At 40.4% G+C, this 26,966-nt stretch overlaps 1 protein-coding gene across 1 annotated transcript in view; it reads left to right on the top strand.

The window, feature by feature from the left end:
• The window catches only part of cdh13 (cadherin 13, H-cadherin (heart)), a 374,372-nt gene that overhangs the window by 170,700 nt on the left and 176,706 nt on the right, over positions 1-26,966 (top strand). Inside the window, exon 7 of the mRNA XM_020639134.3 lies at positions 20,551-20,695. Coding sequence (XP_020494790.1) covers positions 20,551-20,695 — 145 coding nt within the window. The remainder of the gene's footprint in view (positions 1-20,550; positions 20,696-26,966) is intronic.

The raw sequence follows: 26,966 nt of genomic DNA, 5'->3' as shown, positions 1-26,966 counted from the left end.
GGTGACAGCCAGAAAGAGAACTGCTAGTCTGATACAACGATACTCAAATGAAATGCATTTTGAATGGTGAATACCAATAGTCACTTGTTATGTTAATGTCAGCCAAAATTATTTGGCTCTTGTATATGCCATTTGAAGAGTTTGGAGGATTGAATCTATTTTTAAACATTTCCAAAACCAAAATTAAAGAGAGTGTTACTTAAACATTTAACTGCTTGTTTATCTGGTGTGCCTTATAGGCTCCAGTTGCTATCAAGGCTTTCTCATCAACCTACTTCTTCTACCACCTTCTTTAGAAACTAAGAAGTTTTTCCAAGGCTTCTGAGTGCATCACTTACTAACTTCATAAGTTTGTGTATTTGTAAGTTAACTAGCAAAAAGCCCAAACCTTAATTAGCACTTCAAACACCTTGAATGTTGTTAACTCTTCCCCTAAGGGAAGTTTCCTACTGTCGTTTTGTGCCACTGCTTTGGTTTAGGTTTTTTGGCTCTCAGGGGCCCCCTACTGGTCTGGGGCCACAAGCAGTTGCCTGCCTTACCTGTTGACAAGCAGCGCCTCTGACTGGACAGAATAGAACAACCTGGACAAGAAGTTTGAATTTGAATGTATTTATTTAAAAGGGACAATGCAATTTAACGTGGTTTGAAACTGATGCAGCATAAAGAGCATATAGCTATTGCTAATTTCCAACTCGTGTCCCTAGTTGGGCCTTTGGACAGACAAGTCAGACAAGGAAAAGGACAGCACGTCCCATCAATTTCAAAATAAAACACTATATACAAACTCACTATCGTATTTTCCATCAATTTATCAACATAACGTCAAACTGGGCACCAAATGAACAACAAATCATCCTCAGAAAGACAAAGCAACATTTTGTTTGTGCGATTTTATCTTTTTTCCGCACGCACAGAGTATTTGGAAATTGTGAATGTAATTGTTGTCTCTGCAAAATGTGTTTAAGACAGTCTGTCAATATGTATATAAAACAAAAAGTAGCAACAGTTTGGTCCTACTCAATCGGCGACATCCGGTCTTGAAAAATGAAGCCAATGCAGAAGTGCAAAATCCTGCAGCTCATTGACTGTCTGCTTGAGGCTGGCTGCAGGAACACAGGAAGTCACATACACATGACTGGCAAAAAATAGAGAGTTTTTACAGCAGAAATTAACATGTTTACAGCCTAGTACAAAAAAAACAAATAAGTCTGGTTAGTTATTGTCATCACTGGACCATTCTGTACAGGGGGGGTTAATTTTTTTTAAACTGCTCCGTTTTGAGTTTGAAAACGATATGTGTTATCCATAATCAGGCGCGTAGCTGACATGATTGACAGGTGGGTGCGATGTAACGGTTCATCAAAGTAAATAATAATAATACATTTTATTTATAAGCACTATTCAAAACTCTAAGACACTGTACATTTGTTAAAAATCTGCCTCAGCTCCAGCTTTCAGCCTCTCCTTTCAAAACCAAAAGTCTAATGAAATAATGTTGCCTGCTGCAAAGTCTAAAGACGCAGACAAAGAGAGAAATTGAAAGAGGACGGTAAAGAATAGACCCAGGGATCGAGGGAGCTCCTCCATTAAGATTTGAATGTGTTTGCTTTGGAAAAACTTTAGCTCAGTGCAGAAATATTTAATGACACAAAGACTCAGCTGAATCCAATGTGACGAGGGACTTTAAGAGATAGAGAGAAAGAAACCTACTGAGGATGAACAATGAAAATAGTTTGAAGCTTCTGATTTATTATAATACAGAAGTGCATGACCTGGAAGACAGAAGAATCCTTAATATACAGAATGCACATGAGGCTGGATAATGTATACGACCAGTACATCATCTGTCTATAGGTGATAGAACTAAACTCTTTTTTACTCAGTTGTTTCCACAGTTGAAGACTTCTGAACAAATTTGAATCCTCACCTGAGCGACATGTCTCTCCTCTCTTTTAATTTTCCACAATTTCCCAGTTTGGGATCAATAAAGTAATTCTATTCTATTCTATTCTTCGGCTTCTTTTGTCTTTTGCTTTTTTTTTTTTTTTTAACACACAGGGTCATGTATGAGTCGATTTTTGTCTTTCCAATCAGACTTTTCACAAACCACTATTCAGTTTCTGCCTTCGGCTCTTTATTTTTAAAGGAAGAAGGTGCGACTTCTTGATCCAGTAGATGTCGTCCTTGAGCACCAGCATCAAACCAAAACAAACTGCTGTTTGGCCACACCTCCGCTATTCTGAAGCCTCCGCTCTCCTCCAGCCTCCGCTCTCCTCCAGCAACACACCTCCAACCCCTCCCCACTCACGTTCGCATGAAGGAGTTATCAATTAGAACGCACCATGTTTAAGCACCATGAAGCACAAGCAGTAGACAAAATTGTTCGTACTTACTCGAGCTGCAGTCGCCTGTGACCTGCATTGTTGTGTTAGCAGGCTAATGTTAGTACACTTTGGTTAACTAGCTTCACATTGAACACAAATTAACACAGAATGACCGTTATATAAAGACACTTACATGACATCCAAATAAGCAAGGAGTACGTTCTTCTCAAGGCCATCCCGTCCATGTAAACATGATGTAAACACAACTCTAAAAACAATACAGCTGGAGGGACTCGAGCTTCTCACTCACTGTAGACAGTCATGACTCAGGGAGACATTTACAGATGGTAGACTTGATTTATGTTTTATTTATGTGTAAAATGTCACTTGTTCTGCCTTTAAGACACAACTCCACATTACAAGAATAACGGAAATCATAAAAGTTCACGAGTAAGCTCTGTTTGTGGCAAACACAGACTTAATTGAAACTGTCAGTCAGTAGGTCAAACATCCAGCATAAAAGCTATCAAAATATTATGTATAAGTTTTAGATTTTAAATGCATTGAATGCATTTATAAGATAATTAATCCTTCTCATGATACCAGATTAGCATTAGTCTTTTTTTACAAACACACTGAGGGATTTCTCTTTCATGGTCTGAACAAAGACCAAAAAATGATATGAAATGGCTTTTACACCCCCATTAGAGTGAATGCTGCCTTTGATGTGTGATCATTTCAATGACCTGGAGTTAGAATTAGCTTCTTACATGATCATTATTTCTAACGTGGTTATTGGAGTTCCTGAAGGAGAGCTGTTATGTCTTCATTGTGTTGATGCACGTGCAGGCTTCACATGGTCACTCATTTCTGAATTCTCTTCTTCAAGAGCAGGTCTGTACGATATCTTGTTCACTATTATCACAAGCAGATAGTCTGTGTCTCAGTCCTAAGTCAGAACAAGGGGCTCCTATCAAATGTAACGTCTGTGTACACAGAGACGGTCCTCTGTGTACACAATGAAGACTGTATCACTTTTACGGTGCCCCGTGCTCCCTGCAGGCTGTCCCGCTCACATTCATTGTCAGGGTCTCCATTGCTTCTGTAGCTAATGGCTTATGTGGGAGTTTAAACATTAAATATTCAGAGGCGGATTGAAATCCCCATTACTCTAAAGGCACTTTATTGGCACTGTGAAAAGGAGACCTTGGGGTCTTTTAAATCTAACATATGGCAGAGCCTTATTAAATGTGTCTGTTTTGGCTCTATGATCAATATTTTTGAATCTACACATAATCACATTATTACTAGTGTGTTAAAAGAGGCTGCCATATAACACCCCAGAGTGTTTCATCTCCTGACTCTGGTGTTCCTCTCACTTCTGTGGAGCTTTTAGGGCTCCATAAAAACCAGGATATAAATCGCACCAGTATATAAGGCAGTCTGTTTTGGGGGTCTCCTAGAGGGGAAAAAAGGGAAAAACTGTCCACAACGTATAGCTTCTGTACAGCTGTGTAGCTCTGTCCAATACCATCTGTTATTGCCATGTGGAGTTTGTAGTCCTTGTAGTCATACGGTAGTTGAGCTCTCAGCTAACAGTACGTTGATAGTTGTGAGGTATAGACCCATTTACCTAGAGTCGCTCTGCCCACCTCTGCTGTTCATCTAGGCAGGATTATGAGCTATAAACTGCTAAAAAGTGACATTGCCAGCCTGCTCAGCCTTTGCCGTTATTCTGTATATCACAACACATTGAAGCAGCTGCTCTCAGTACACAATGAATGGGGGCAGGTTGCACAAGGTGAGTGTTGGTAGCGTCTGCTCTTGCAGTCATGACAGCAGGCGCAGCCTTTCATACCATTATACTGCTTTTACTGGTACTGTTTAGCATGCAGTCCACTTTTTAAATGAAAGACATGATTAAAAGTGCATCTGATACACCTCATGTAATGTTAGTTTTTATTTTTTTATTTTTCTGGAAACTCCTACTGTGGTATAGGAATGTATCCCTTATGTCTTTGAGAAACAGTTGCTTCAACACAGATAAATAAAAAACAACCTGTGCAGACAACCTGACCAGAACAAACAAAAAATGGGTAACGTTGATATCTGGTATGTTTTTTTTTTGTACAGTTCCACTGAATGCTCAAACTGCCACACAAACATAAGGTGGTCTGACCATCATTTTGTAATCCATGATGGGTTTGTGGGCAAATGTAAAAAAAAGGCCAAGTCTATTATTAACTGAATACAATAGAGTCAGATGTTATTTAGATTTAGATCATGTCTATCTGTCTGTAGAGTGTTGCTCCTTGTGTTCAGGGTCTTAGTCTCGACCGCGTGCAGCCACCTGATAACACGGACACGTCCTCTTCTTCAGGCACATGTTTAAGGTCCAACTACTCCTCCAGCTTCTTTCTCTTGATTTACAACAATAATTCAACCGAGGTTATATTAAACAGATTATCCTGATGATTTATTCTATTCTATTCCTTCTTCTCTTTGTTATGCTGCTTGATGATTGTCTTTATTTTAAATCATATTATAATCGTCCTAGAAATAAAAAATAAAAAAATCTGAAAAGTTTACTGGTACTTTAATGCGCTGGTGAGTTTTGGAAGCATAATCTGAAACAATATGGATGCACACATTGTTAGAAATGAAAGTAGAACTTTGCAAACACATTTGAGAGAAGTGCAGTCAAACTTCAGCTGAAAAAACAGCGAGGGGTCAGCTCCAGACAGATGGAAAGTGGGAATTGTAAGTAGGCTATTACAAGAACCATAAGCAAGGCAAACAAACAAACGCCAGGCAAAGTCAACACTTGCTGTGGAATAGCAAACAGACACAGCGATCAGCTGGGCCACATGTTCAGAAGGATTTAATGTCAAACATTATTTCCTTATTAGGCTCAATTAGGGAGAAAATGAATGCTAATGAGATGGAAAATGGAGAGGCAGGGAGGGGGGGAGGTGGTGCAGGAGGAGAACAGGGCTTATCAATGTGTTTGTGACAAGCTCGGGTCGTGTCGAGAGTGGCGTCGGAGAACTCTAATTGGCTTAGAACAGAGGAAGGGTAGAACGTGAAGTGATAAATAACAGTCTTGTTTACACAGGTAGAGATATGACCCTCAGTAATGCAGGTCATCACAACAATAAGTGTGCTGAGTCCTTTGGGCTGCTTTTCTGGCAGATGTGGAAATGTTTGGACACACAATATGATACAGATACACAAAGGCTCCGTCGGACAATCTTTTGGAGTTAAAACATGTTTTTATTTTCTTTGTGATTTGCACATTTAAGCTTTTACTTACAATGCTGGTTAGACCAAAATAGTCTGGAGTTGTAGGCTCATTATCACCATCACTAGTGCTGATAATTTGATGCTTTAGATACTACTCTTCAAATATCAGCATTTAACTCTTTAACGTAATTAAAACCAAAGTTTTCTTCTCGTCTGGTTTCACGTCTGCTTACTCTGGCCTCAGCTCTGTGTCTCAGCTCGAGTCTTGCAGTAGAAAGTCACATTTATCCTCGTGATCTTCTCTGACAGCAGATCCAAAAGACACCATATACCCTCTATTCCTTCTGTCAAGCCGCAAAAACACAGGGACAAAGGGAGGGCTCACTTAAAAAACAAACATATAGACCTATCTCAGCCCTGCAAAGACTGATCGGAAACTGACAGCTGTTTAGAATTTCTAAATATCTGAGATTTCAAAAAACTATCCAAAGCTGTCCGCTCAAAAACTGTTTTGTTAGCTTGTCAAACTGTGCAAATAAAGCCAAACATTTTCACCTATATTTACCTTTTTCAGAGAGAGTAGAATTCAAACGGCGTCATGCTTAGACAGCTCAGCTGATGGAAATGGCTTTGGCTGTGGTCACTGTCTTTATATATTTACATTCATTTTAAGGTTTTTGCTTGGTGGAAAGTAGCAAAGAAAATAAATAAAGTTTAATTATGCATGCATGATTTGATATGTATAGAAATGTGCACATCACTCAAAGCTAAATTGTCTGTCAGAACCATGGGGAGGAGCTTTTTCACCCTGATACAGAGAGTTTAAAGGTCAGTCTCACTGTGCAGGTGTGGACACAAACAGACATCTGCTACAGTATGTTATTCAGCAACACAATTTTTGTGATCACTTGAACAAGCAGCGATGGATTGGTGCTATCAGCTGCAAGATGCATAAAGATAAAAGACATGTTGTCATCTTTGCACATGCATTGTAGAATATAATTAAAAAAGAATAGTTTTTGAGCAGAGAAAGAGCATTACACACACATCAGCATAGCAGGTGCACTTTAACACTTTGCACTTCCTGGTGAATGCCTAACGAACCGTCAGTCATTCATGTGAATTTGAAAGTTAAGTGTCTACAAATGATTGGCTGCTCATTGCTGATGATGCTGCAGTAGTGTGATGAACATGAGTTGAAATATGAATGAGGAAGAAGGGATTTGATGACAGCTCGCCGGTCCTCCCCTGAGACGTTAAAACTCTTCAGTCCTTTGTTCCTACAGTTCTCTTAACATTTCCAACAAAAATAATCGCTACATCATACTAATGTATATTATACATCGACACAGAGCAGGTTTTTTAACACAGGTGTTTTAACATTCAGAACAGTGTGACTTTAAGCTTGCTTCAGGCATTTAATTTTTGCAGACAGACACAAAAATATAATTCTCACAATTTGCAAAATGTGGTGACTTTGCATGTTTTTTAGCCTTATACTTCACAGCACAAGGCACAGATCCCCGGGATGCCTACGCAATTTTGTTGTTTAATCACATTTTACAGTCACTGCTCCTGTTTCTGTCCATCTGGATTAAAGCTGCTCGACTGCGGCTGTTTTCTCCTGCTCAGGTGTCACACAGAGGGTTTTTATATTAATCTGTCGTGTTGCTTATAGGTGGAAGGATAGATGAAAATCAAAACAGTTCACCTTTCTGGTTGTTGAATTGAATGCTGTATGTGTGGTTCTGTTGTTATATACAGTTTCTTTCTTGTGTATATCATTTATAGTTTACAGAGTGTGTCCTCCTAACGGAAGAGGTAATGTTTTAATACGTTTATAATTCTGGGGGGAAAAAAAATTAAACGTATGTTAACAAGTTCAAAGCAATCAGCCATTCAGTAACAGTTCATGAAAAACAGCAGGAACAACATGACAAACATTTTCCACCGTCGCACATTAACGGCTCTCTTCTTGTATTCTTCACGTGTAACATGTTTGTTCCTTTGTGTCTTTAATTTGCATTCAATGAATTTTTGAGTTATCAAGACCTTCCTGTCTGCTGGTCTTGTGGGAAACATTCTCCCAAGTCTTCCGAGTGTGCCCTCATTTTGCAAAGTGTATCTGGGTCCTTGTGCATAATGTGACATCCCACACACTACTGCTGCATGCATGTTATACAGTAGTGACTTAAAATAAGCAAGAGAGAGATGCAGATAGTGACACATGTTAAAGGTTTGAATATTTAAGCTAACTACTGTCATGACCTGGCTCTGAAGGCCTGATAAATAACAGGGAGACATTAATTTACATTTAGTAAAACACCAGTTTAACTAAATGGTGTAAAAGTTTATTAAACAAGATACCAAAAAGTCACAATTTACAAAAGAGTTAGGTGTGTTTGTCAGTGAATCAGTGTGTCACCTGTTGGGTGAGTGTGTGCTGTATGTGGTAAAGTGTAAAACTAAACTAACATGAGCAAACTACAACAAAAGCCTGATGAGACGAGGAGCTGCGGTGATGAGTGGCTGAGAGTGAATGGGTTGACTGCCCGATCTTAAGTAGCCTAACACCTGAGAGACCGGCCAGGTCTACCCAGGTGTGGCAGAACACCGGCCACCAGCCGAAACAAAAACACTCAGACAGAAAGGGCAAAGCACAACAGCAGGCCCTGCTGGCGCGAGGGCCGTCACACCACCAATCAGAGTCAATAAGTCTTTTTAGTCATGATGAAGTGAAAACATATGTGAGAGGGCAATGCCGGGCACAGCCGTAAAAAGAGGCTCCTCCTGTTGCACTGGGTAAGCCACATTGTCTTTAATTATTGTGTAGTAATGGACTAATCACACATCTGATTTAAAATACGAAAAGTGCAAAACATGGTTGTCTGAGGGATCCTGTGTACGTCCATAACTTTGCATATAGGCGCCTTACTATGTGTAGTGGCGAATGGTAAATAATCACAATTCTATTTTTCACACTTTTTTTGTATCCATATAAATGCAAACCATTCATTGCAATTTCAGTAACATATGGTGCACACTCCAACACTTGAAGTCTTCAGAGTACATTCACCACTGTTTCATACAGCTATCCAACGCCTTCCTCATTTAGAGTAGAAGATGCTTTATGAGCGAGAGTCCTGAGACAGGTGAAGCCTGTTGTCCAAATCCCACTCCTGTTTTCTGCTTGGCTGGACTGTAATTTCCTGGGCTTTGGAGAGCAGGATACGCTGCCCTGCACACAGGAAAACAGCCCTGATGTGCACTTAGTCCCTGTATGTGGGCAGGAGATAAAGGACACACAAAAACACACACATACACCATCAACAGGAGCACCGCATACACCTACTCCCCGAGCAAGAAGACCTTTGGCCACCATATTAGCTTTTACTCTCATTCCACAGAGTCCTGCACATTTTACTACACCGCCTGCGCCTGTGGTTTATAAACATTTTACATGCTTAATTGTGTGGGCCACTATGATTGCACAACACAGGAAACGGTTCGCCAGCCCGTTGTTTGGTGTCTCATACCACTAATTACTTCTTAGAAATATACTCTCATATCTTACCAAAGTTCAAATAAATTGCACGATAGAAATAAACTTTCTTTGAAGCAGTTTCAACACCGCTCACAGGGACTTTTTTTCGGTAAGCTTTAAGCCTCTCTCCAGGTCAGGATCATTCCACTCAGTGAGATGTGTCACTATCCTGCTGTCCTTCCAGAAACCCCCTAAAACCCCTGCAGACATACTGCTGTGCCTCTACTCCCAGATAACCTGATTAAACAGTGAGTGCCCTGTTGCTCAGCCTCGGGCATTACTGCTGCTAATACAGCCTGTCCACTGCCTGCTGAGGAGCACAGCACAGCCCCTAATGCACTCGGCTTTAGTACCAGGGCAGCTCCACTTTCATCTGTGGAGACAGGAATGATTCTCAGCATTATCCACTAAAATGGCTGACATTGACCACAAAGGAGGAGCAGTTGATTGACATAGTTAAATAGATTATTAAAGTATATCTCTGAAGGGAGAATGAATGTGATCACAGAATCGAGGCACCAAACCTGTGCTTCTAATGGTATCACATAGAAAAATGGAAAACACATCTATCGTTTACGAAGACCTTCATCCACATTTGAATTAACAACCATAAAATAGTCACAACTCACTTTATTTCCCCTAAAAAGTGGACCATGTCTTATACCAATGTGACCAGTATACCAGTATAAAATGCTGACACTCACAGCGTCATGACCGCATGTTCAGCCACCAGGTAAAGGTAGGAAAATGGGACGCTGTTTGTGGGTTCCTTCCTCACAACTATCAACGTTACTGTAGGCTGAGAGCTTAACTGCCATATGACTAGCAGGACTGCAAACTGATATATTAGACAAGTGGTTCTCAACTGGTGGGTCGCGGAGCCATTTTCAGTGGGTCACAAAGGTGTGACTGGAAGAAAAATTGTGTCCAAAGGTCTATTTTTTAAAACAAGATTGTTTAGTTCAGTTTCTTTGTTATATCACACTTACCATCTGAGGTCCAAACTGCACACTTTCTTATTAAATACAATCTGCTTGAAGGACTTGGTGGTGGGTCCTGAGGCTCGACCAGTTGAGAACCACCTTACTATACCGAGCTAGTGGACACAGCTGCACAGAAATTGCACGTTGTGGACTTTGCTGAATGCAATGGAAATTGACAAAAAAGGAAGACACCTTTGCACAATTAGAACTTTACACCTTTATGATGGGAATAACCTGCACAGTAATTACACTCAGCTGTTGTGTCGATGGCATAGCTCAGACCTGAAAGCTCCAAATCCAGGCCACCTATGGGGACGAATATATTCCATTGCAAAAGAATTGGTGCAGGCAGCTAAGCCTGGTTTCCACCGACCCTCCAAACAGAACCTTCAGTGGCAGACAAAGGAGATTGAATTATAGGCTACCTTCTGAGAGGACGGGGTTTTTTCTACCAAGATACACCAGGGAGAGCCTTTGTGACTCTTTCAACACCTTTCTGAAGCAGGATTATTTTTTATCTCACCAGACGGCCAGCTGAATGAAAGATCCTTTCTGTCATTTTCTCTACTTTTTCACTCCCCGACTTTTTTTCCCACCTTCCATCTTTTGTTCAATCTCTCTCTCTCTCCAAAGACCATCTATTTATATCGTTCTTTGACTTTCCAAGGGCTTCTTTTCTTTTGATGTAATGAGGAACGTTTCAGATTCTTGGATAGGGAACAGAAAAATAAATTCATACATCACACAATCCGATATTCCAAAAGCAGTTTTGTTAGCTTTTGTTTGCTGAAGAGCACACTGAGCCCGAGATGATCACGCTGATTACAACCAGTCAGCTTTTATGACTGCCAATTAGACCACAAAGGCATCCACATTCCACTTTTAAAGATTAAGAGCTGGCTGCTCAAACATGGATAACACAAAGAGCCATGCTGTGATTTCAGTTCAAATAAAAACCTCTTATGTAAAGTTTTCAGTGTAGGTTGAGCTTTTTCCATGACATCTTGTTTTAGACCAATGCAATTATTTGGGTCAGGAAGTGGTCAAAAAATGAAAGGAATTAACTGATGAGCTCAATCACCACAAATATGGGTCAAATGGATGAAACATTTTAATCAAAACTTAGTTTATTTTGTTCTCTACTGTTCACGTTGGATTGCAAACTCTAATATTTTGGGAGTGATAGTGGAGAGAAGTCATGTGTTTTTTTAAGTGGTAAAAGACAAATGTACTGAGGACTGAGCAATGTACTCGAGAAGCCCCTCTTCTATTTCACTGCGAGGTCATCGTCTTTGCTAGCCTGATAAGGTTTATGTGTTACCATGTCATGTTTGACACTACCCAAGTAGGCTGACTGGAATTCCATCAGTTTGACATCTTTCTAGTCACAAGCAATTTTAGACTTATTAAAATTTTGACCTGAGGCTTTCAACATGAAGAGATCACCAAAGTTATAACGTTGAATCTGATTTGGACATACATATTGGCACAAAGCACCATGACCATCCAATCGCGATAGTTAGGACTTCTCATGCCAAACCTCAGATAGAAACCGAGCAAAAAACTGGTCTTGCTATGAAGCCAATGTGGAAGTGGAAAACACTGTAGTTCCTAGAGTGTCCACAGCCTGGTTCAGAAATCAATATCGATCTGAATATCTCTTTCCTTTATAGTCAAACAATTTTCGGGGGTTGATCATTTGTTTTGATTTTATGCAAGACAAAAGTTATGCATAATTAGGGAATTGACTGATATGAGGTGACTACCAGCAGGTGTGTTGTAGCTGTTTGCCAAAAGGCTTAAGGCCATCCTCAACTCCACATTCTTGCCTGTCACTAGGCTATCCTTAAATCCTTAAATTAGGTTGATACAGCATTTTTCGTTTGGCTTCATAAGTGCACTTCAGAAACCTATGGGTGGTGTCACTGAGGCCACATACATAAATGATACTTTCTATGATATACATCTTCTGTTGGCATCAAAGATAATTTGTTACAGCAATGTTACATGGATATAGTGTCTTGTAATTTGTACAGTGTTATGTTTCAACCCAACCAGTGCAGTAGATCTTGGGTAATATCACGTAACCTTTTGGTGTAGCCACCTAAAAAAAATCTGTAGATTCTCAGTTTCAATAGCATTAATACCAGTGGACATAATAAATATTTCCCGCAGATATCAAATGTATCCATCCTATAGCCGTTGAGATCTCCCGTAAAAAAAAAAATAGAAGAAAAAAGAAAATAAAAAAACAACCCTCTTTGGATGCAAGAGGAGTCTGGGAGTCATTGGTGCTTGATACGAAATCTAATATTTTATAAGATATTAATATATATGGACTAATATATCAACATAGCCATCCTTAAGTAGGTACTAGCATTGCTAAAAATGTCGAGCCCTATGTAACTTATATTTCAACCTTAGCATGTCTTAAGAGACTTGTTGTTTCGAAAGTGTTTCGTCCAAACCAAGTTGGTCTTTCCATTTCTCTCACAGCAAGATGATGAAATGAGCTTTCATCTGTGTTTCCTACTTGGCAGGCTGCTTCCAAACCCTTAATTTTATTGCTATAGGATTATTCAAGAATGTGAAGGTACAGTAGATGCAGCAGATGTGGACAGGACCGGTGGATTAGCATCCCGCTGTCCCCGTGGGTGTTTCAAAGGGAAGCCGACACCTTGAGGATCTATGCTGTGGGATCTAAGAGGAAAAGAAAATGCTTGAGAAATTGAGGGGAAAACATCTTGCAGCAGTATAAAAACCAAAAAGTTGTCTTCACAGTGTAAAAGCTGTGGTTTCAACAAAATGAAATAAACAGTTTCTCCTAAGATTGTTTGTGACTTAAGCACAATTAAAAAAAAAAATGTTTTAAACAATTCCTATTCAATTAGCATAATCTATATTTCATGAGCTCTGTTCGAGTTCTAACAATGAGTGGCACCTCCAACTTCCCATCAAGACACTGTCAAGATCTGCCTTTCTTAAACAAGTATTTAATATGCTGGCTTCATCCTCAAGTTCCTTCAGTTTGTAGATATTCCAAACTGACCTGATGAATCACTGTGCTGGAGCTGCACTACAGCAGTTCAGCAGGTTTCTTAGTGATCAGATTATGCACCCCTTGCTGTGTCCCAGGGAGAACATGAGGAGAGTTTTAGGGAGGGAAAGCTCTCCCTCCTGGGGACTGTCTGAACTGTGTTAGGGGCAGGCCCGAGGGTCTGCAGGGTGGAGAGCAGCCTGCTGATAAAGGCCGAGCCAAAGGAGTGTTTGGGAGGTGCACAGCACTATTCACCTTGGAGCTACTGTGGAGCAGTTTCACTGGCATCTTAAGAAAACGGCAGGCAGGCAGAGCCCCTTTGAATTCACCGGCTCAGCAAAGGGAGGATAACTTGAATGGCTCAGGAGGAGCTGGATGCTGAATGAATGTGAAATGAGTCGATGGCAGTGGATGGAGCAATGGAGCCCCTTCCATATGCATGACTCAATCCCCTTTCACCAGCTCCCTTTTCCCCCTTCCTATTCTTGTCTGTGTTTAAGAATGTGAAAAATGCACCAAAGCTCAGCTACCTTTTCCTTTAATACTTCCACACTGAGCTAAGCAACCAAATGACTGAGGCTCACAGCGGCCTACAGTGTGTCTCCCCCCTGCAATCAACCTATTTTCTCATGTGAGTACAATGGCTTTCCCTCTATCAAAAACAAGAGGTATCCTTAGAGACAGAGAAGAGGAGTACAGAAAGGCAAGAAAAACAATAGCTTTGGCTACTGTTGTTTTTGATTTGCAAGAATACATACTCTGTATTCAAGGGGGAAGCATATTTGCTGTGGGGGCTTTCTGGACTATGTTGCAGTACCTTTGGTCTCAACAGCTAGCATTTCTGGGGGCATTGGATGCATACAGGAAAACAGTCTGTACAGAGAGTAAGAGAGGCAAAATGTACAAACTAATGCAATCACTGATCTCCTTGGCTTTCATCTGACTACGGTTTAGCTTTGTATTACTGTATTGTAACACACATCAGCATAAGTACGGCTAACAGTCTTATTAGAGATGTTGTCTCTCTCTACTCCTAATCCATTCGCCCCCTTCACATTTCTTGGCAGACTTTGATAGGTGAGCAGAATAAAGTATATTGGCCTAGAAATCCTTAATATCTTGTCAGAATAACTTCTGATATCTAGAGGCTTTATCTTAATCAGATGATATCTGGTATGCTCTAGTAAGTTTAAAATAGACGAAAGAGCCTCAACATAAAACTGCTAAAACCCCTTAAACTGATCAGTTTCAAGTTTTGATAGGTGACTGTCACCATCATAGACTGTTTAAAGAATGGACTGTGGAATACCTCACCTGAAGTTAAGCCAACATAATTAGAGCTCCCTCTACTTTCTGGCTACAGTATAAGTCATGAACCCTGCCTCCTTCACGTTAAAAGATGGGACATTGGTCAATCCAGAAAATCAAAATACACATTAAAAACATTTGTCTGAAACCTGGTTTTATGGTAATAGTTATCACGCTGATTTGTATTCAGGTCACCTATTTTTCAGAGAAGTTTCTTTTTAATGAATTTGATGCTTTGAAAAAGCATAAACAACCACGTTTGACAGCTCTGTTGGCAAATGTGGCTCCTGCGGCGCTTTTATGCAGAGGAAGAGCAGAGTAGATCAGAAACAGGGAGAGGAAACGTAACAAACCCCACAGGAGTCATTGAACTCCCATAACTGTGAATGTCTGCCTCGATGTTAGAGAGCAGAAGGAGAAGAGGACTGAGCCACAGACTGGTTACTCTAAGGATGTGTTGGTATGTCTGAAAAGGAAAATTAAATCAGTGAAGTTCAACAGCAACACCAACAGAAGATATTCATAATGTGGTGTTTTTTTTTTTTTTGATGAATTAATTTAAGAGAAAACCTTCTGAATAGTCACTGTCTGTCATTTTAAAGTAAGTTGTCTTTCAATCAAATTGTGACCTTTCCACCATGTACAGTGTCGAGGTCTCAGTGTGATAATGATCTGACCTCTGAGGGGAAATGCCGTGCTGAAGCGTTCCTGACATGGTCTCTGAGCTAAAAGCAGAGTGAGAGGGAAAGCAAGGCTGCAGGAGAGAGGTACTTTCACTGAGCCCTGTAATGTTATCAGACAGGATGGCCTGTAGTCACAGATCTACACTCAGAAGGTGGAGCCGGGTCAGCCAATAAACACAGAGGTGATGGTCACAGACTTTATCATTTCCCCTGTGACTATGTGCTGCTGCTCCGGCATCATGAGCAGTCCAATCTCCTCCAATTCTCTCTCCCTTTAATAAGTAATTTTGCCTCCAAATCAAATCACTGCTACAGATTCTAATTTTAAACTTGAGGAAATATTTCTCTATGATCCGTGATAGAGACAAAATAGCCTCCTCATTTTGCTAACAGGCAAGTGATGAGCCGTGTGAGGAATGCAATTCCTCGGGTCTGACATCAACTTCCTTAGCTAATATCTGCAACACACACACACACACACACACACACACACACACACACACACACACACACACACACACACACACACACACACGTTGTGACGTTGTGATTGGGTGCTTTTAGGGAATGTGATGGGCAATTGAACATTGATGCAGAAAACCAATAACTAAGAATAAATGGAATTTAAGGCAAAGCATCTGAACAAGTAAGAAAAATATTCCAGATCCCTGTAGGTAGGAGTGACTGATGATAGTGTCTGTAAAGTATGTGTCCTATTACAGATACATGCTACATGCTGGAGGTTGATTGGGTCTCTAAAGACCTTATTCCACATGTTCCCTCATGCTTAATAAACAGTACCTACATACGTATATGCACAGAAACGTGCATTCTCGTGCACCTTCTTTAGACGACATAAATATATCATCCACATATTTTCTGCAGTTCTTTATTATGCAAACATCTCTAAGAGAAAGGGAAGGTGCAGGTTACTAGGATTTGCACTAGAATCGAGCCAATGAGGACCCTTGAGGGTTCTTCAGACACTAGTGCAACAAAATGAGCTATTAGAGGAGACCCCTCCAGTGGTTACTATACTATGACGAGTGCTGCTTTTACCAAATTCTATTTGATATTATTAGTATTATATTCACATTGTTGCATGGCCAGCTATTAATCACACTCAGTCTTTCACATAAAGCCCGAATTGTAAGAAAAATGGTCTAAGAGATTATTGTGTCCAGACCATTTTGAAATATGTTGTGTCGATGAAAGCAATAAAGGGAACGAAAAGAGTGGAAAAGTAGTTATGTCCCAACTCAATACAGCTTTGCAACTTTCAAGGGTGATCAAATGAAGGGCTTAGAACATGGGGTCATGTCTAACCATCACTGTGCATCCATATATATATACATCTATGTATGCAACTCTGGTTCAATATTGTACGCATAAATACACTCATGTCTTCTACCCTTGTGCAATAGTATGTGCGAACACACATCTATATCTGTTAATTATGTGCAATATGCCAATCTGCAATTACAACAGCTCTTTACATTAATTGGAATTAGGGCAATTGTGCAATTCATACCAGAACTTCACAATTATGTGCATTACACCAGCACTTTAGCACTTAACCTCCTGTCCCTTTAGCACTTTAACTCCGTCAGTCACTTTATTCCTGGTTTGTTTTGAGCAAAATCTCATCTAATTTATGTACATTAGTATATGTGTGTCCTTCAACCTGGCAGGGGACCACAGATGGAAATAAGTCTATAATCTGACATAATTACATGTTTATGTTCATTGATGTGCACCGTCTTTATTGTAAGTCATTGCATTTAAAGAGACACACACACCAAAACGGAGCGTTCTGAGAGAGCTGGTTTATACAGGGTCACAAACCTCCTCTGGTGCTTGATTCATGTTATATTTTGACCAAAGCACAGCACAGACGTTTCATTTAGACCACAGGGGACTGTTTGAAAAGGTGGAAAAGGGACATATTATGGCCCCTTTAAATAAACGAATAGATAAATATCACATATGAGGTAAATGTTTTTTTATGTGTGCTTTTATCAATTCAGTAGTCTAAACATGTATGAACTGTATAATTCTAAAAACAGTATAGTGGAATAAAAACAATACATAGTTGTGCCCCAATGAAAAGGCCACTCAGTGATGAAACCATTGAGACCCTCTTCCAGTACTTCTGCCTTTCTGATGACTTTCATAACCTACCAAACCATATCAACAGACACAGGCTTTGTTTATGCAAGCTCCAGGTATTGACAACACCTGCACTATCTGCCCTACTGCATGGCCCCTAATGGCCCCCACAACCCAAACATTAAACTGGAGGCCCACATTGAGGAGGCTTAAGAGTTTGCTCTGGCATCACAGGTCCAACCCCCCTCCATGCTATTTCTCTAACCGCTTCTCATACCCACCAGCAGAACTTTTCTAACCTATTGTATCCTTATGTCGAGAGAAAAAAAAACTATTCCCGTAGCCAACATTAAACATGATAAAGGAATGACACAGAAGAAAATAAATTCTCTTCCTGTGTTTTTGCCCCCAACTCACATCATTTCTCCTCATCCAAATCCACTGATTTGTTTTCACTGCTTCATCCGACATTTCCTTAGCTGTCTTTGCTAAACTCTGTCCACGCATTCCCAGTTCTCCCAGTAATGAGATAGTTGATTGTGCTATGAACCCTCTACATCCCACTTCTACAAGACAGATTCTCCCATCCTCGCTCTTCAGCTTCAATCTTCTGATGTAAGCCTGTACTATGAAAATAGAAAATTACAAAATAACTTTAAAAAGTAAAAATTATTATTTCTATGGAAAGTTCAGTTTAAATGCTTTATCATTTAAAGTACTTAAGAAAGCAGGTGGAAAAAGAAGAATAAAACTGGACTTTTAAAATACATGTCAAAATGTTAGTCTGACATTTCCTGAAGTCGAACTAACACATCTAGCCTGGATAAAGTGGTGGGGGTTGATTTGCTCTTGAAGCTATACACGTCAATTGGCTCCAAAAAAGCCTAAGAGTTTCATGCTGGGAAGTTGAACTGAAGGCTGAAGAACACAGAATTAAGATATCAACATGGCGAGTGTGAGAGCCAGAGCCATGCATTTTTGGACAGATGAGGAGACACAGTTTGTTTTGTCAGGTTAAGGATTTTCAACATTCAACCAATTTGCTGACCACTAAGTTGTTTGATTGTTTTGTGTGCGACTTAGTATGTAAACCAGAAAAAGGTCCAGCGGTAGGGGGCTAGAAAGGGGTTTTCACCGTCTAAAATTGCAGAATAGGAAATAATGTCAGTAAAAAGATTTTTCTCTGGTGCTTGTATGCTGGGACAAGACTGTAGTGGTACTCTGCCTTGTTAGACTTAAGAGCCACATTGACCAAAATATATTTCTGCAAGAGCCAAAATCAAAAAACCTCTTTCTTTCCTAAAATATGTGTTGGAAACACAGTGACATGACTTGCAAAGAATCATTTCTGACAATGTTTTCCTTTTTAAATAAGATTTTTTTTTAAAGATTTATTTTGGGCTTTTCGTGCCTTTAATGTAGAGAGAGGACAGTGGATAGAGTTGGAAACCAGGGAGAGAGAGTGGGAAATGACATGCGGAAAGGGGCCATGGGTGGAAGTGAACCCGGGCCTCCCACTCGAGACGAGAGTCTCAAACATGGGACGCGCGCCCTAAGCATTGCGCCACCAGTGCACCCCAATAAGATTTTTTTTTGTTCAAAGTAGGACCTAAAAGAGCCACAACTCGTCCCAAATGAGCCAAATAGCTCGAGAGCTTTGGGTTGAGTATCATTGCTTTAGTCCGATTAAATTGCCTAATCAAGCTATAACTATAGGTTGACTTAACTGTGCATTTAAATGGTAAATGGACTTAGGCTCGTCTAGTGTTTTTCTAGTCTTCTGACTAGTCAAAGTGCTTTTACACATCAGATCACACCTACACATTCACACCCTGATGTCACAGGTTGCTATGTAAAGAGTCCATCAGTTTTAACTAATTAAGTTAAGTGTCTTGCCCACTTTCTTTGGTCACATAGAAAGTGATGTAAATCAGAGCTATTCATGTCCGTCTTTGTTAGACACATCACAGCTTCTTCTCTGCTATGAGACTAGAAGTGTTTGATTATGTATTCTCTTTGCGTGCCAAACAGGTTATTGCTGTGCTGTTGGTGTGTTCCCCATTCAAATGATCTGATGTAAGGCTCCTCTTTGCGAATGTTCTCATTACTGCTCAGACATGGCGAGGAGAAAAGCTAGACTCTGCATGTGTGTGTGTCTGCACGAGTGGGTGAAGTCATGCATACACATACTTGCTGGCGTAGGACTGTTGTTCTTTTGCCATGCAGATCTCTGCTTGTTTCCGTTGTATAATATGCCTCCTGGCGACTGTGAGCCGGTGTGTTTGTGGGCTGAACTGGATAAAAATGCACGTTTGGTTGAGAGCAGAGTTGTTGAGTCAGCAGTTCTGCAGGATGGATCCAGGGGGGAAATGGTTCCTCTCATTGGAAAGCCTCCTGTGGTATATTCTCAAGGTAGAGAGGAGGGTGGGATGATATATGAAACTATTAGTCTCCTAACACTTAAAACACTTAGTTCAGTTGCATGTGTGCCATTACTGCCACTATACACCATATGCTGTAGGCGCCATAGTGACAGACACATGGAAAGAGGAAGAGATGGGAGTGAGAGGGAGAAAAAGGAGTGGGTTGACCCGTGTGATACAGGGGTTGTGTGATGTCATGCATTACTGATAGGAGAAGGAAAGCCTGCTAATGTGATGCTGCAGATAAAGGAGGAAGTGCTCACACCAGATCTGTCCGTCTGTGATGAATCTCTGCAGACCTGCTCCAGCGCTAATAAAGGAAGTGAAGGGATCTCTTTAGCCACAGATTAAGATTGAAATGGAGGTAATGTCATTACATGCAGTTTCTGTATAGGATACAGATCAGTGACTTCATAGTGTGCATTGCCTCATGGGAAGATTGGATTAAGCCGAGATTATATCAAATGTGATGTCGATCTTGTGACCATCAGCAGCGGCAACAAAGAGGCTGTAATCTGTCGCACTCTGAAGTCAGTGTTCACACACACACATGTAAGTCGGGTAGACTGCCCAGGTATATTTACAGCCACACAGGAACATTTTATAGTAAGAGAGAGAGAGAGAGAGTAATCGTTGTAATCTTTATAAACTATGCGTGTCATGAGAGTGTCAAACCTATGAGTTCTTCCCTATATCCTTTATTTCAGATTCTATTTGATTTATTTCTGCTGCATTGCTCTTTGAAATAAAACTCATGCTTTGTACTGTTGAAACAAAATAAAATAAATAATGAAACTTAACTGTGGCTGTCCTTGGGTTTTCAAGGTTTTTGTACTGAATACACCCGGACGTTCTCTTCACTGTAGGAAATAACTCCTTTATCTTTTGATTCACAGCTGGAAGTGTCAACCACGGACTTCGAGGGAAACCTTGTTGAGGGACCGGCCATTCTCATGATCACTGTCATCGACCAAAATGACAACCGGCCTATTTTCAAAGAGACACGTTACACTGGAGAAGTGCTCGAGGGATCCCCGTACGGTAGGTGACATTGTTGTATTGAAGGGCCCTGAAGGGAACCAGGCTGTTATTGGATTTAGTCAGACAGCAATATCACACACAGTATGATTGCTACACTCGAGATGTACTCTGATCTTGACACTCGCTGTGGATGTATTGATGTGTGTGAGCTGATGGTTTGTACAGGTTGTTGTTTGATGAGTTGTGAACACTCTGCACATGCCTTAGTCACTTGAAGACAAACACCTCCTTCTTTTTCTCTTTTACAATTATCAGCTCAGCACTTCGACTTGCAGAGGCCCTTGAGAAGAGCACATGCCCCTTTTTATCTTCTTGCTTCAATATCAGACACCAGTCTCATTAGTTCCTCACTTTTGTTGGCAATTTTAGGGCTGACAGACAGATTCTGTTCTTTTATAAAGACAATGTAGATGTTATTTCTATACGAGCAAACCTTTACCTTAAACAACACAAACTTTTGTTTTGACATTTTGACTTTTGAAAGTAATGTAAAGTATTTTAAAACATGTTACAAACTTCTCCCTCTTCAGTTCTTAAATTATTATTTAAGATGATGAAGTTCCAGAAATGTAAGTCTGTGAACTTCAAAGCACTGCAGGAAATTCACCAAAACACAAAAATGTATGTTTTTGGTAGCTTCAGATGTATATGAAAAGATACTGTGATAGGGCGTTCACACTTGCAGAAAACTCCTGAAAAACTCGAAAAGAGCTGTATGTATGAACGCAAACAGCCAAACGTTTCACTCGGACTTTACCCAATGTTTCTCCGGCTAGAACCCGAGTATTTTCTCTGCAGCAAGTCTTGCATCAGTTACCTGATGTGAGAATGCAGCAGGATATTCTCTGGAGAATTCAGCTCGAGACAATAGGAGGGGGAGTGAGGTTTCTATCCTGTGACTGTCAGTGCATATATTGTCTGCCCACGACCACTATGATCTCTGTGTTTATAATTAAACAGCTGCATTACGTTTCCTGTTCTTCAGTATGTTGTTCTCCGCTCTTTTGTTGACATTATGATTCTGCCAAACTACAAGTAGTAGGAGAATATCCGGAGCACTCCTCCTGAAATAATCTAGATATTATCAGGAGTGCAGATGTGAAAACTGCTTTAGTGTGATCAGCAGTAATATGCGCTGCCACCTAACGCTGCTGCTCTAATTATTTATTTTTTGTAAAAAAAATGCCATAAAGGGGCGGAAAGCACGTTTTTTTTTAATAAGTTCAAAAACTTGTTTTTCAACATGAAATTGTACAACTTGTGAAAAAGATGTTATTCACACTGTGGTTGTGAAATCCTTGGAACAGCACAATATTTATTGATACGTCATTAAGTATATTCCATCCTGTTCTAACTTCTTCCTTTTGCTCTGCCTAGACTGAGAAAGTATACCACTGACACTTGTTGGAAAGATCACGTCGGCCTGATGATACCAGCATGATCTGATGTTGTTTACCGTGTGTGTGTGTGAAGCTGTGTTATTGCTCTTTGCAGAGACATCCCCCCTTTTTTTTCCTCTTCTTGTGTGTGTTGAGATGAACTTTAAGATGTTGCCATGAAGCCTTCAGGATTCCTGGATCTGAATCCAGGAGATAAAAGTGTAATGGTGTCACTCACTGATTTGTTTGGGATTCTGTGCAACCACCCTGTTGTTATTCAGCATTCAGAGAGGTATCTCCCAGGTGTGTGATATCCTCCTTCAGCTGCAGCATAATTCCAGACATGCTACTTCATCCATTTATTAATGTCACATAGACCAATCATACATTCTAAACAAGGACATTTAGGGTGATTTTACTGCTGTCAAATGTCAAGACGGATCAAATGGACCTGAACAGTATGTGAGGGTTAAGCGTACTTGACATTTTTCGACATACAGGATTTAGAGTAAAACCAGATATTCACTCATTATCCTTCTCTCGGTCTGAGAGATGAGATTTGAAGACATTTTTAGAGCTTTATAATTCTTCTGTTATTGATTTCAGGTAGTTTTGACTAGGGATGTTCCTAGCTGCTAATTTAAAATTTGGTGGAAAATAAATTTATATCCAGTCTAGTCGACGAGTGTATCGATAGAAAAACACACAAAAACACACAAAAAAAAACCAGTCGAAATTGATCACAGTTTATTCAAGTTTTTTCAACAATCGGTAAATCGGTTTGCCATGTGTGGCTAACGTTAGCAGTGCTAGCACCACTAGCCTCCAGTCCTCCTTGAAGGTTAAAGGCAGGGTTGGTCTTTTTTGAAAACTAGCATGATTTTGAAAGTAGCATTCCCTCAGTGCTTCGTCTACAACCACCCCCTCCCCTCTGTGCTCCCTCTAAAGCCACACCCCTCACTTACATGAACGAGCGCTGTTGCTCCAGAAGCAGACCTCAGCTCATCTCTTTCATTTTGTAGAAACTACGTCGTCTCATGTCTCATTCAGCGGTAAGTAAACTCACAGTATAAACTCCGTCATCTGTGACGCGCTTTGAGTGAGGGCTACTGCACAGCGAGAGGTAGAGAGCAAGCAGGGAGACCGGGAGGCGTCTGATTGGTTCATCAGATTGGTACCTCGTGGCAGACATTGGTTGAAGTTTTTACGTTCTTACAACTGACACAGATGACGGATTTTCTTTATTCCTTTATCAGAGCACATGTTATTAATTTCTGTCAGGACCTAAAGACAATTTACACCAAAATCTTAAAAAGTGGATCTGGAGAAAATTACCAACCCTGCCTTTAAATGGTGTTAATGCTTTGCTTTGGTCAAGTGATTGTATGCCAGATTAATTGGACACAGCCTTTTTACAACTAAATCTCCATTTACTTGATCTGAACACTGCCAAACTGTGCTGCTTCTCTGAGGTGCTATCTGCTCACTGTGCTTGTCGACATCCGAGTAATAGAGCATTATGGCAGTATGGTCATGAACTGGTGCTACAGTAAACCCCCGGCTAGTGGTGTGCCGCTTTGTTACAGTTTAGACTTAACTCTTGATCGGTATTGCGGGCCTGAATTCATGAAAAAATATTAATCATTTATTTAACGGATTGAAAACTGCTGAGAGTGCCGGATTTATTCATGTAATGGTCCAATCGCACACATCTCCACTTGATAGGTACGTGACTCTGATGAATATGTGCCAACAGATTGTTAATTTAAGAGCTGTAGCAGGAGACTGTCACTGTCTCACTGGAAAGTCTTTCACTATGGATCATTTGGAGACTGGCAGAGCCTTTGAGCGACTCCTCACCTCCGGCCTCCACTGTAAATATTAACACTTTCTTAGATGTCATGTTGTCACAGGAGCTTCTTTGAACTATTGTCAAATCCGCCACCTTTTTCTTTTGTTTGGAGGTGACGGTTGAGCCCTTACTGTGGGGAAATATAAATAGATGCTGTTTGAATTATTCTCCTTCTCAGGAAAGTTCCAGTCTTCTGTTACCTTTATATAAGCTGGCTGTGTGTTCATGTGTGCTTTTGTCCTGCAGTCTTTAAAGCTGGCTGACGTTTCTAATGTTGTTTTTCATTCTGTCCATGTCCAGCTGTGCTGTGAATCACTGTCAGTCAGCGTACCGTGGTTATATATGTTGTGTTGTTTGTGTGAGATTTGTGGAGGTGGTCACATCCTGGGCGTCCTGCTGTTCTTTGCTCGCTGCTTTTTGTCTCTTAATGTTGAATTGTCCATTTCTGGCGAGTTGATTGGGTTTCATATTTATAAACTGGAGATGCAGTGAATGTGAAAATCTAGGCTGATACTTAAAGGTGAAGCGATGTGACTGTAATCTGCCAGTTTTCCGCCTGCTTAGCCCTGACCAGTGACTGGCCGGTCCTCACAAGTATTGCCAATTTGGGACGTTTCATGCCACTGCACACAGCGCCACACACACAACAAGCTAACGTGTCGGCAGTGTAGATGTAAGGTGCCCATCAGCAGAGGAAAAAAAGGTTTGACATACAGGAGGATAAAAATGCTCTCTCTCTCAAACTGCTTTTGAGGTAGAGCTTGAATTAGCTGGGGAGTTTGAAGCATATACTGTCCTGTAGGGGTGTAAAGGTACACTTACTCGGACCGGACCGTTTCGGTACAGGGCCTTCGGTCCGGTCCGCACAGAACAGAAGTGCTTTAATCTGTGTTACCAAACGGACCGCAAAGCCGAAGCACACCTCAGTGTGAAGGAAGGCTTTTAGTTAGTAAATTGTAAAAAACTTCAAACATAAACTGTACAGATTACTAGTTCCTCGAGCCCTGTCGGTTTGGACAGTTGCATATAACCGGGATGGAGTTCTTTTTACAGACTAACTCTTAAGTTTGGTTTTCATTTTCAGCGATGATCCTGCTCCTACAGCAGGGAGACACGTCTGTGTGGGAGCATAACCTGCAGCATGATAGAATGAACACCCTCCCTCCCCAACAGACATCCTTTTGCTAGTAATTCTGAACGGGCCAAAGCCATGACAAATGCTATTGAAGTTCTTATATATCAACAGAGGGAAATAATAATAGTTCTGCTATGAAACTATACTGTCCCAGATGTGATTAGGTTTATTATGTGCTCAAAGTGCATTCAAAAAAGTGTTGCCTTCATAAACTAAAAGGTGTCAGTGTAATTTAAAAGAAATACTTTTACATATAGACTATATTAATTACTTAATTTCATTCTAAAATACTTTGTTTCATTCATATCTTTTATTTATTGGAGACTCCTTTGGTTGAAGGATGCAGCATAAGTTTATTTTATGTTTTTTTTGACAATGTTTAGTTTAAAATGTTATTAAAAAGTAACTTGAACAGGTATAGAAGTCTGAACTGTCGATGCTGCACTTAGCCCAATTTGTAAAAGGGAAATTCTAAGTTTTCCTAATAAAGAAAAAAAAAAGTGTTGCATGAGGTCCCTTTACTGTACCGAAAATGTACCGAACTGAAGCTTCAAAACTGTACCGAACCGAAATTTGTGTGTACCGTTACACCCCTACTGTCCTGTGTTTAAAGAAAAGTTAGAGGTGATTTTATTTGCCTCAACTGTTCCCAGTCCCTGAAATGGATTGTTTTCTTCTTAGTCCAATAACTGTCATAGTTGCACCACATGGCACTGATGATGAAATTATCAAAAATCTGTTGCTTCACTCTGTGTGCCCCTGCTGTTCACCTTGAACTATGTTTCTGTGATTTGCTGAAGAAGAGCCCCGCAGGTCTACCTGTCAAGAGTCTGAGGAGCAAACATGTTGAAGGTTGTGTGGAGGAATACTGTACATGTGTTAAATGAAAGCCCCCGACATACATTTAGAAAGCACGTAGAGGGAAACAAAAAGGATACAATAAAAATAAAAAGGTTTGCACTGCTGACTACGAGGCTGCTCGCTTTGTTTGTTCTCACATCATTAGCACGAAAACAACAGAAAAAAACTTTAATCACCAACAGAGCTGCACGGATAAGAGGGATCAGTCAACAGGCAGGACGAGGAAGGACACACACACACACACACACACACACACACACACACACACACACACACACACACACACTGTACAGACGGCTTCCCATAGAGACATTCTGAGTGGTTGTCAGTCTCATGCTGGACTTGCGTTATGAATTGCTAATGCCGACGTTGCTCATGCAACGCTTTATATTAAGGGAGCAACGTCATGTCATTACAGGATACCAAACCAGATAATAGGCTGACAAACTCGCACATCTGAATCTCGTTTAAATTATGCAGTGACAGTCTATTCTGTGGTCACACACATGTAGAGAATGTGTGTTGTTTAGAGCCTTGAGTTTTATAACTTCATTTGAGGGATCAATACATGTGAATATCTATCTCTATTTCTTGTGACTTCCTGCCCTCTCTCTGCATGAGTTTAGTTGGTTTGGCGTCCTGGCTTTGCAGACAGTAGGCCGAGTCAGTAAGGATATCAGTTACCTGAGTACAGATTATTTGTTTGCACTTCACACCACTCTACTCATCCATTCATGACTGATTTATCAGACTTACATGTTTATGATTGTTTTAACTTTAGTTTATAATAAATTAACTTCCTTTAAAACCTTGCATCATATGTGATACCCGATTTATTGGTATCAGATTTTTTTTCTCTCCCAAATATCGATATTGGTATTGGCCCCCAAAAAAACATTTCGTCAGGCCCTAGCTTTTACTTTAGGTGCCCACCTTATGGCTTACTTGCACACACACCTGGTTGTTTTTCAGTACCAGTTAAAGAGACATACAGCCTGCTGGGAGCAAAAATAAATGTGCCAAATCTCTGTTAAGAACATGTCG

Source organism: Labrus bergylta, chromosome 7 (assembly GCF_963930695.1).
Source record: "Labrus bergylta chromosome 7, fLabBer1.1, whole genome shotgun sequence".
NCBI lineage: Eukaryota > Metazoa > Chordata > Actinopteri > Labriformes > Labridae > Labrus > Labrus bergylta.
This window is presented reverse-complemented; position numbering and strand designations above follow the sequence as displayed.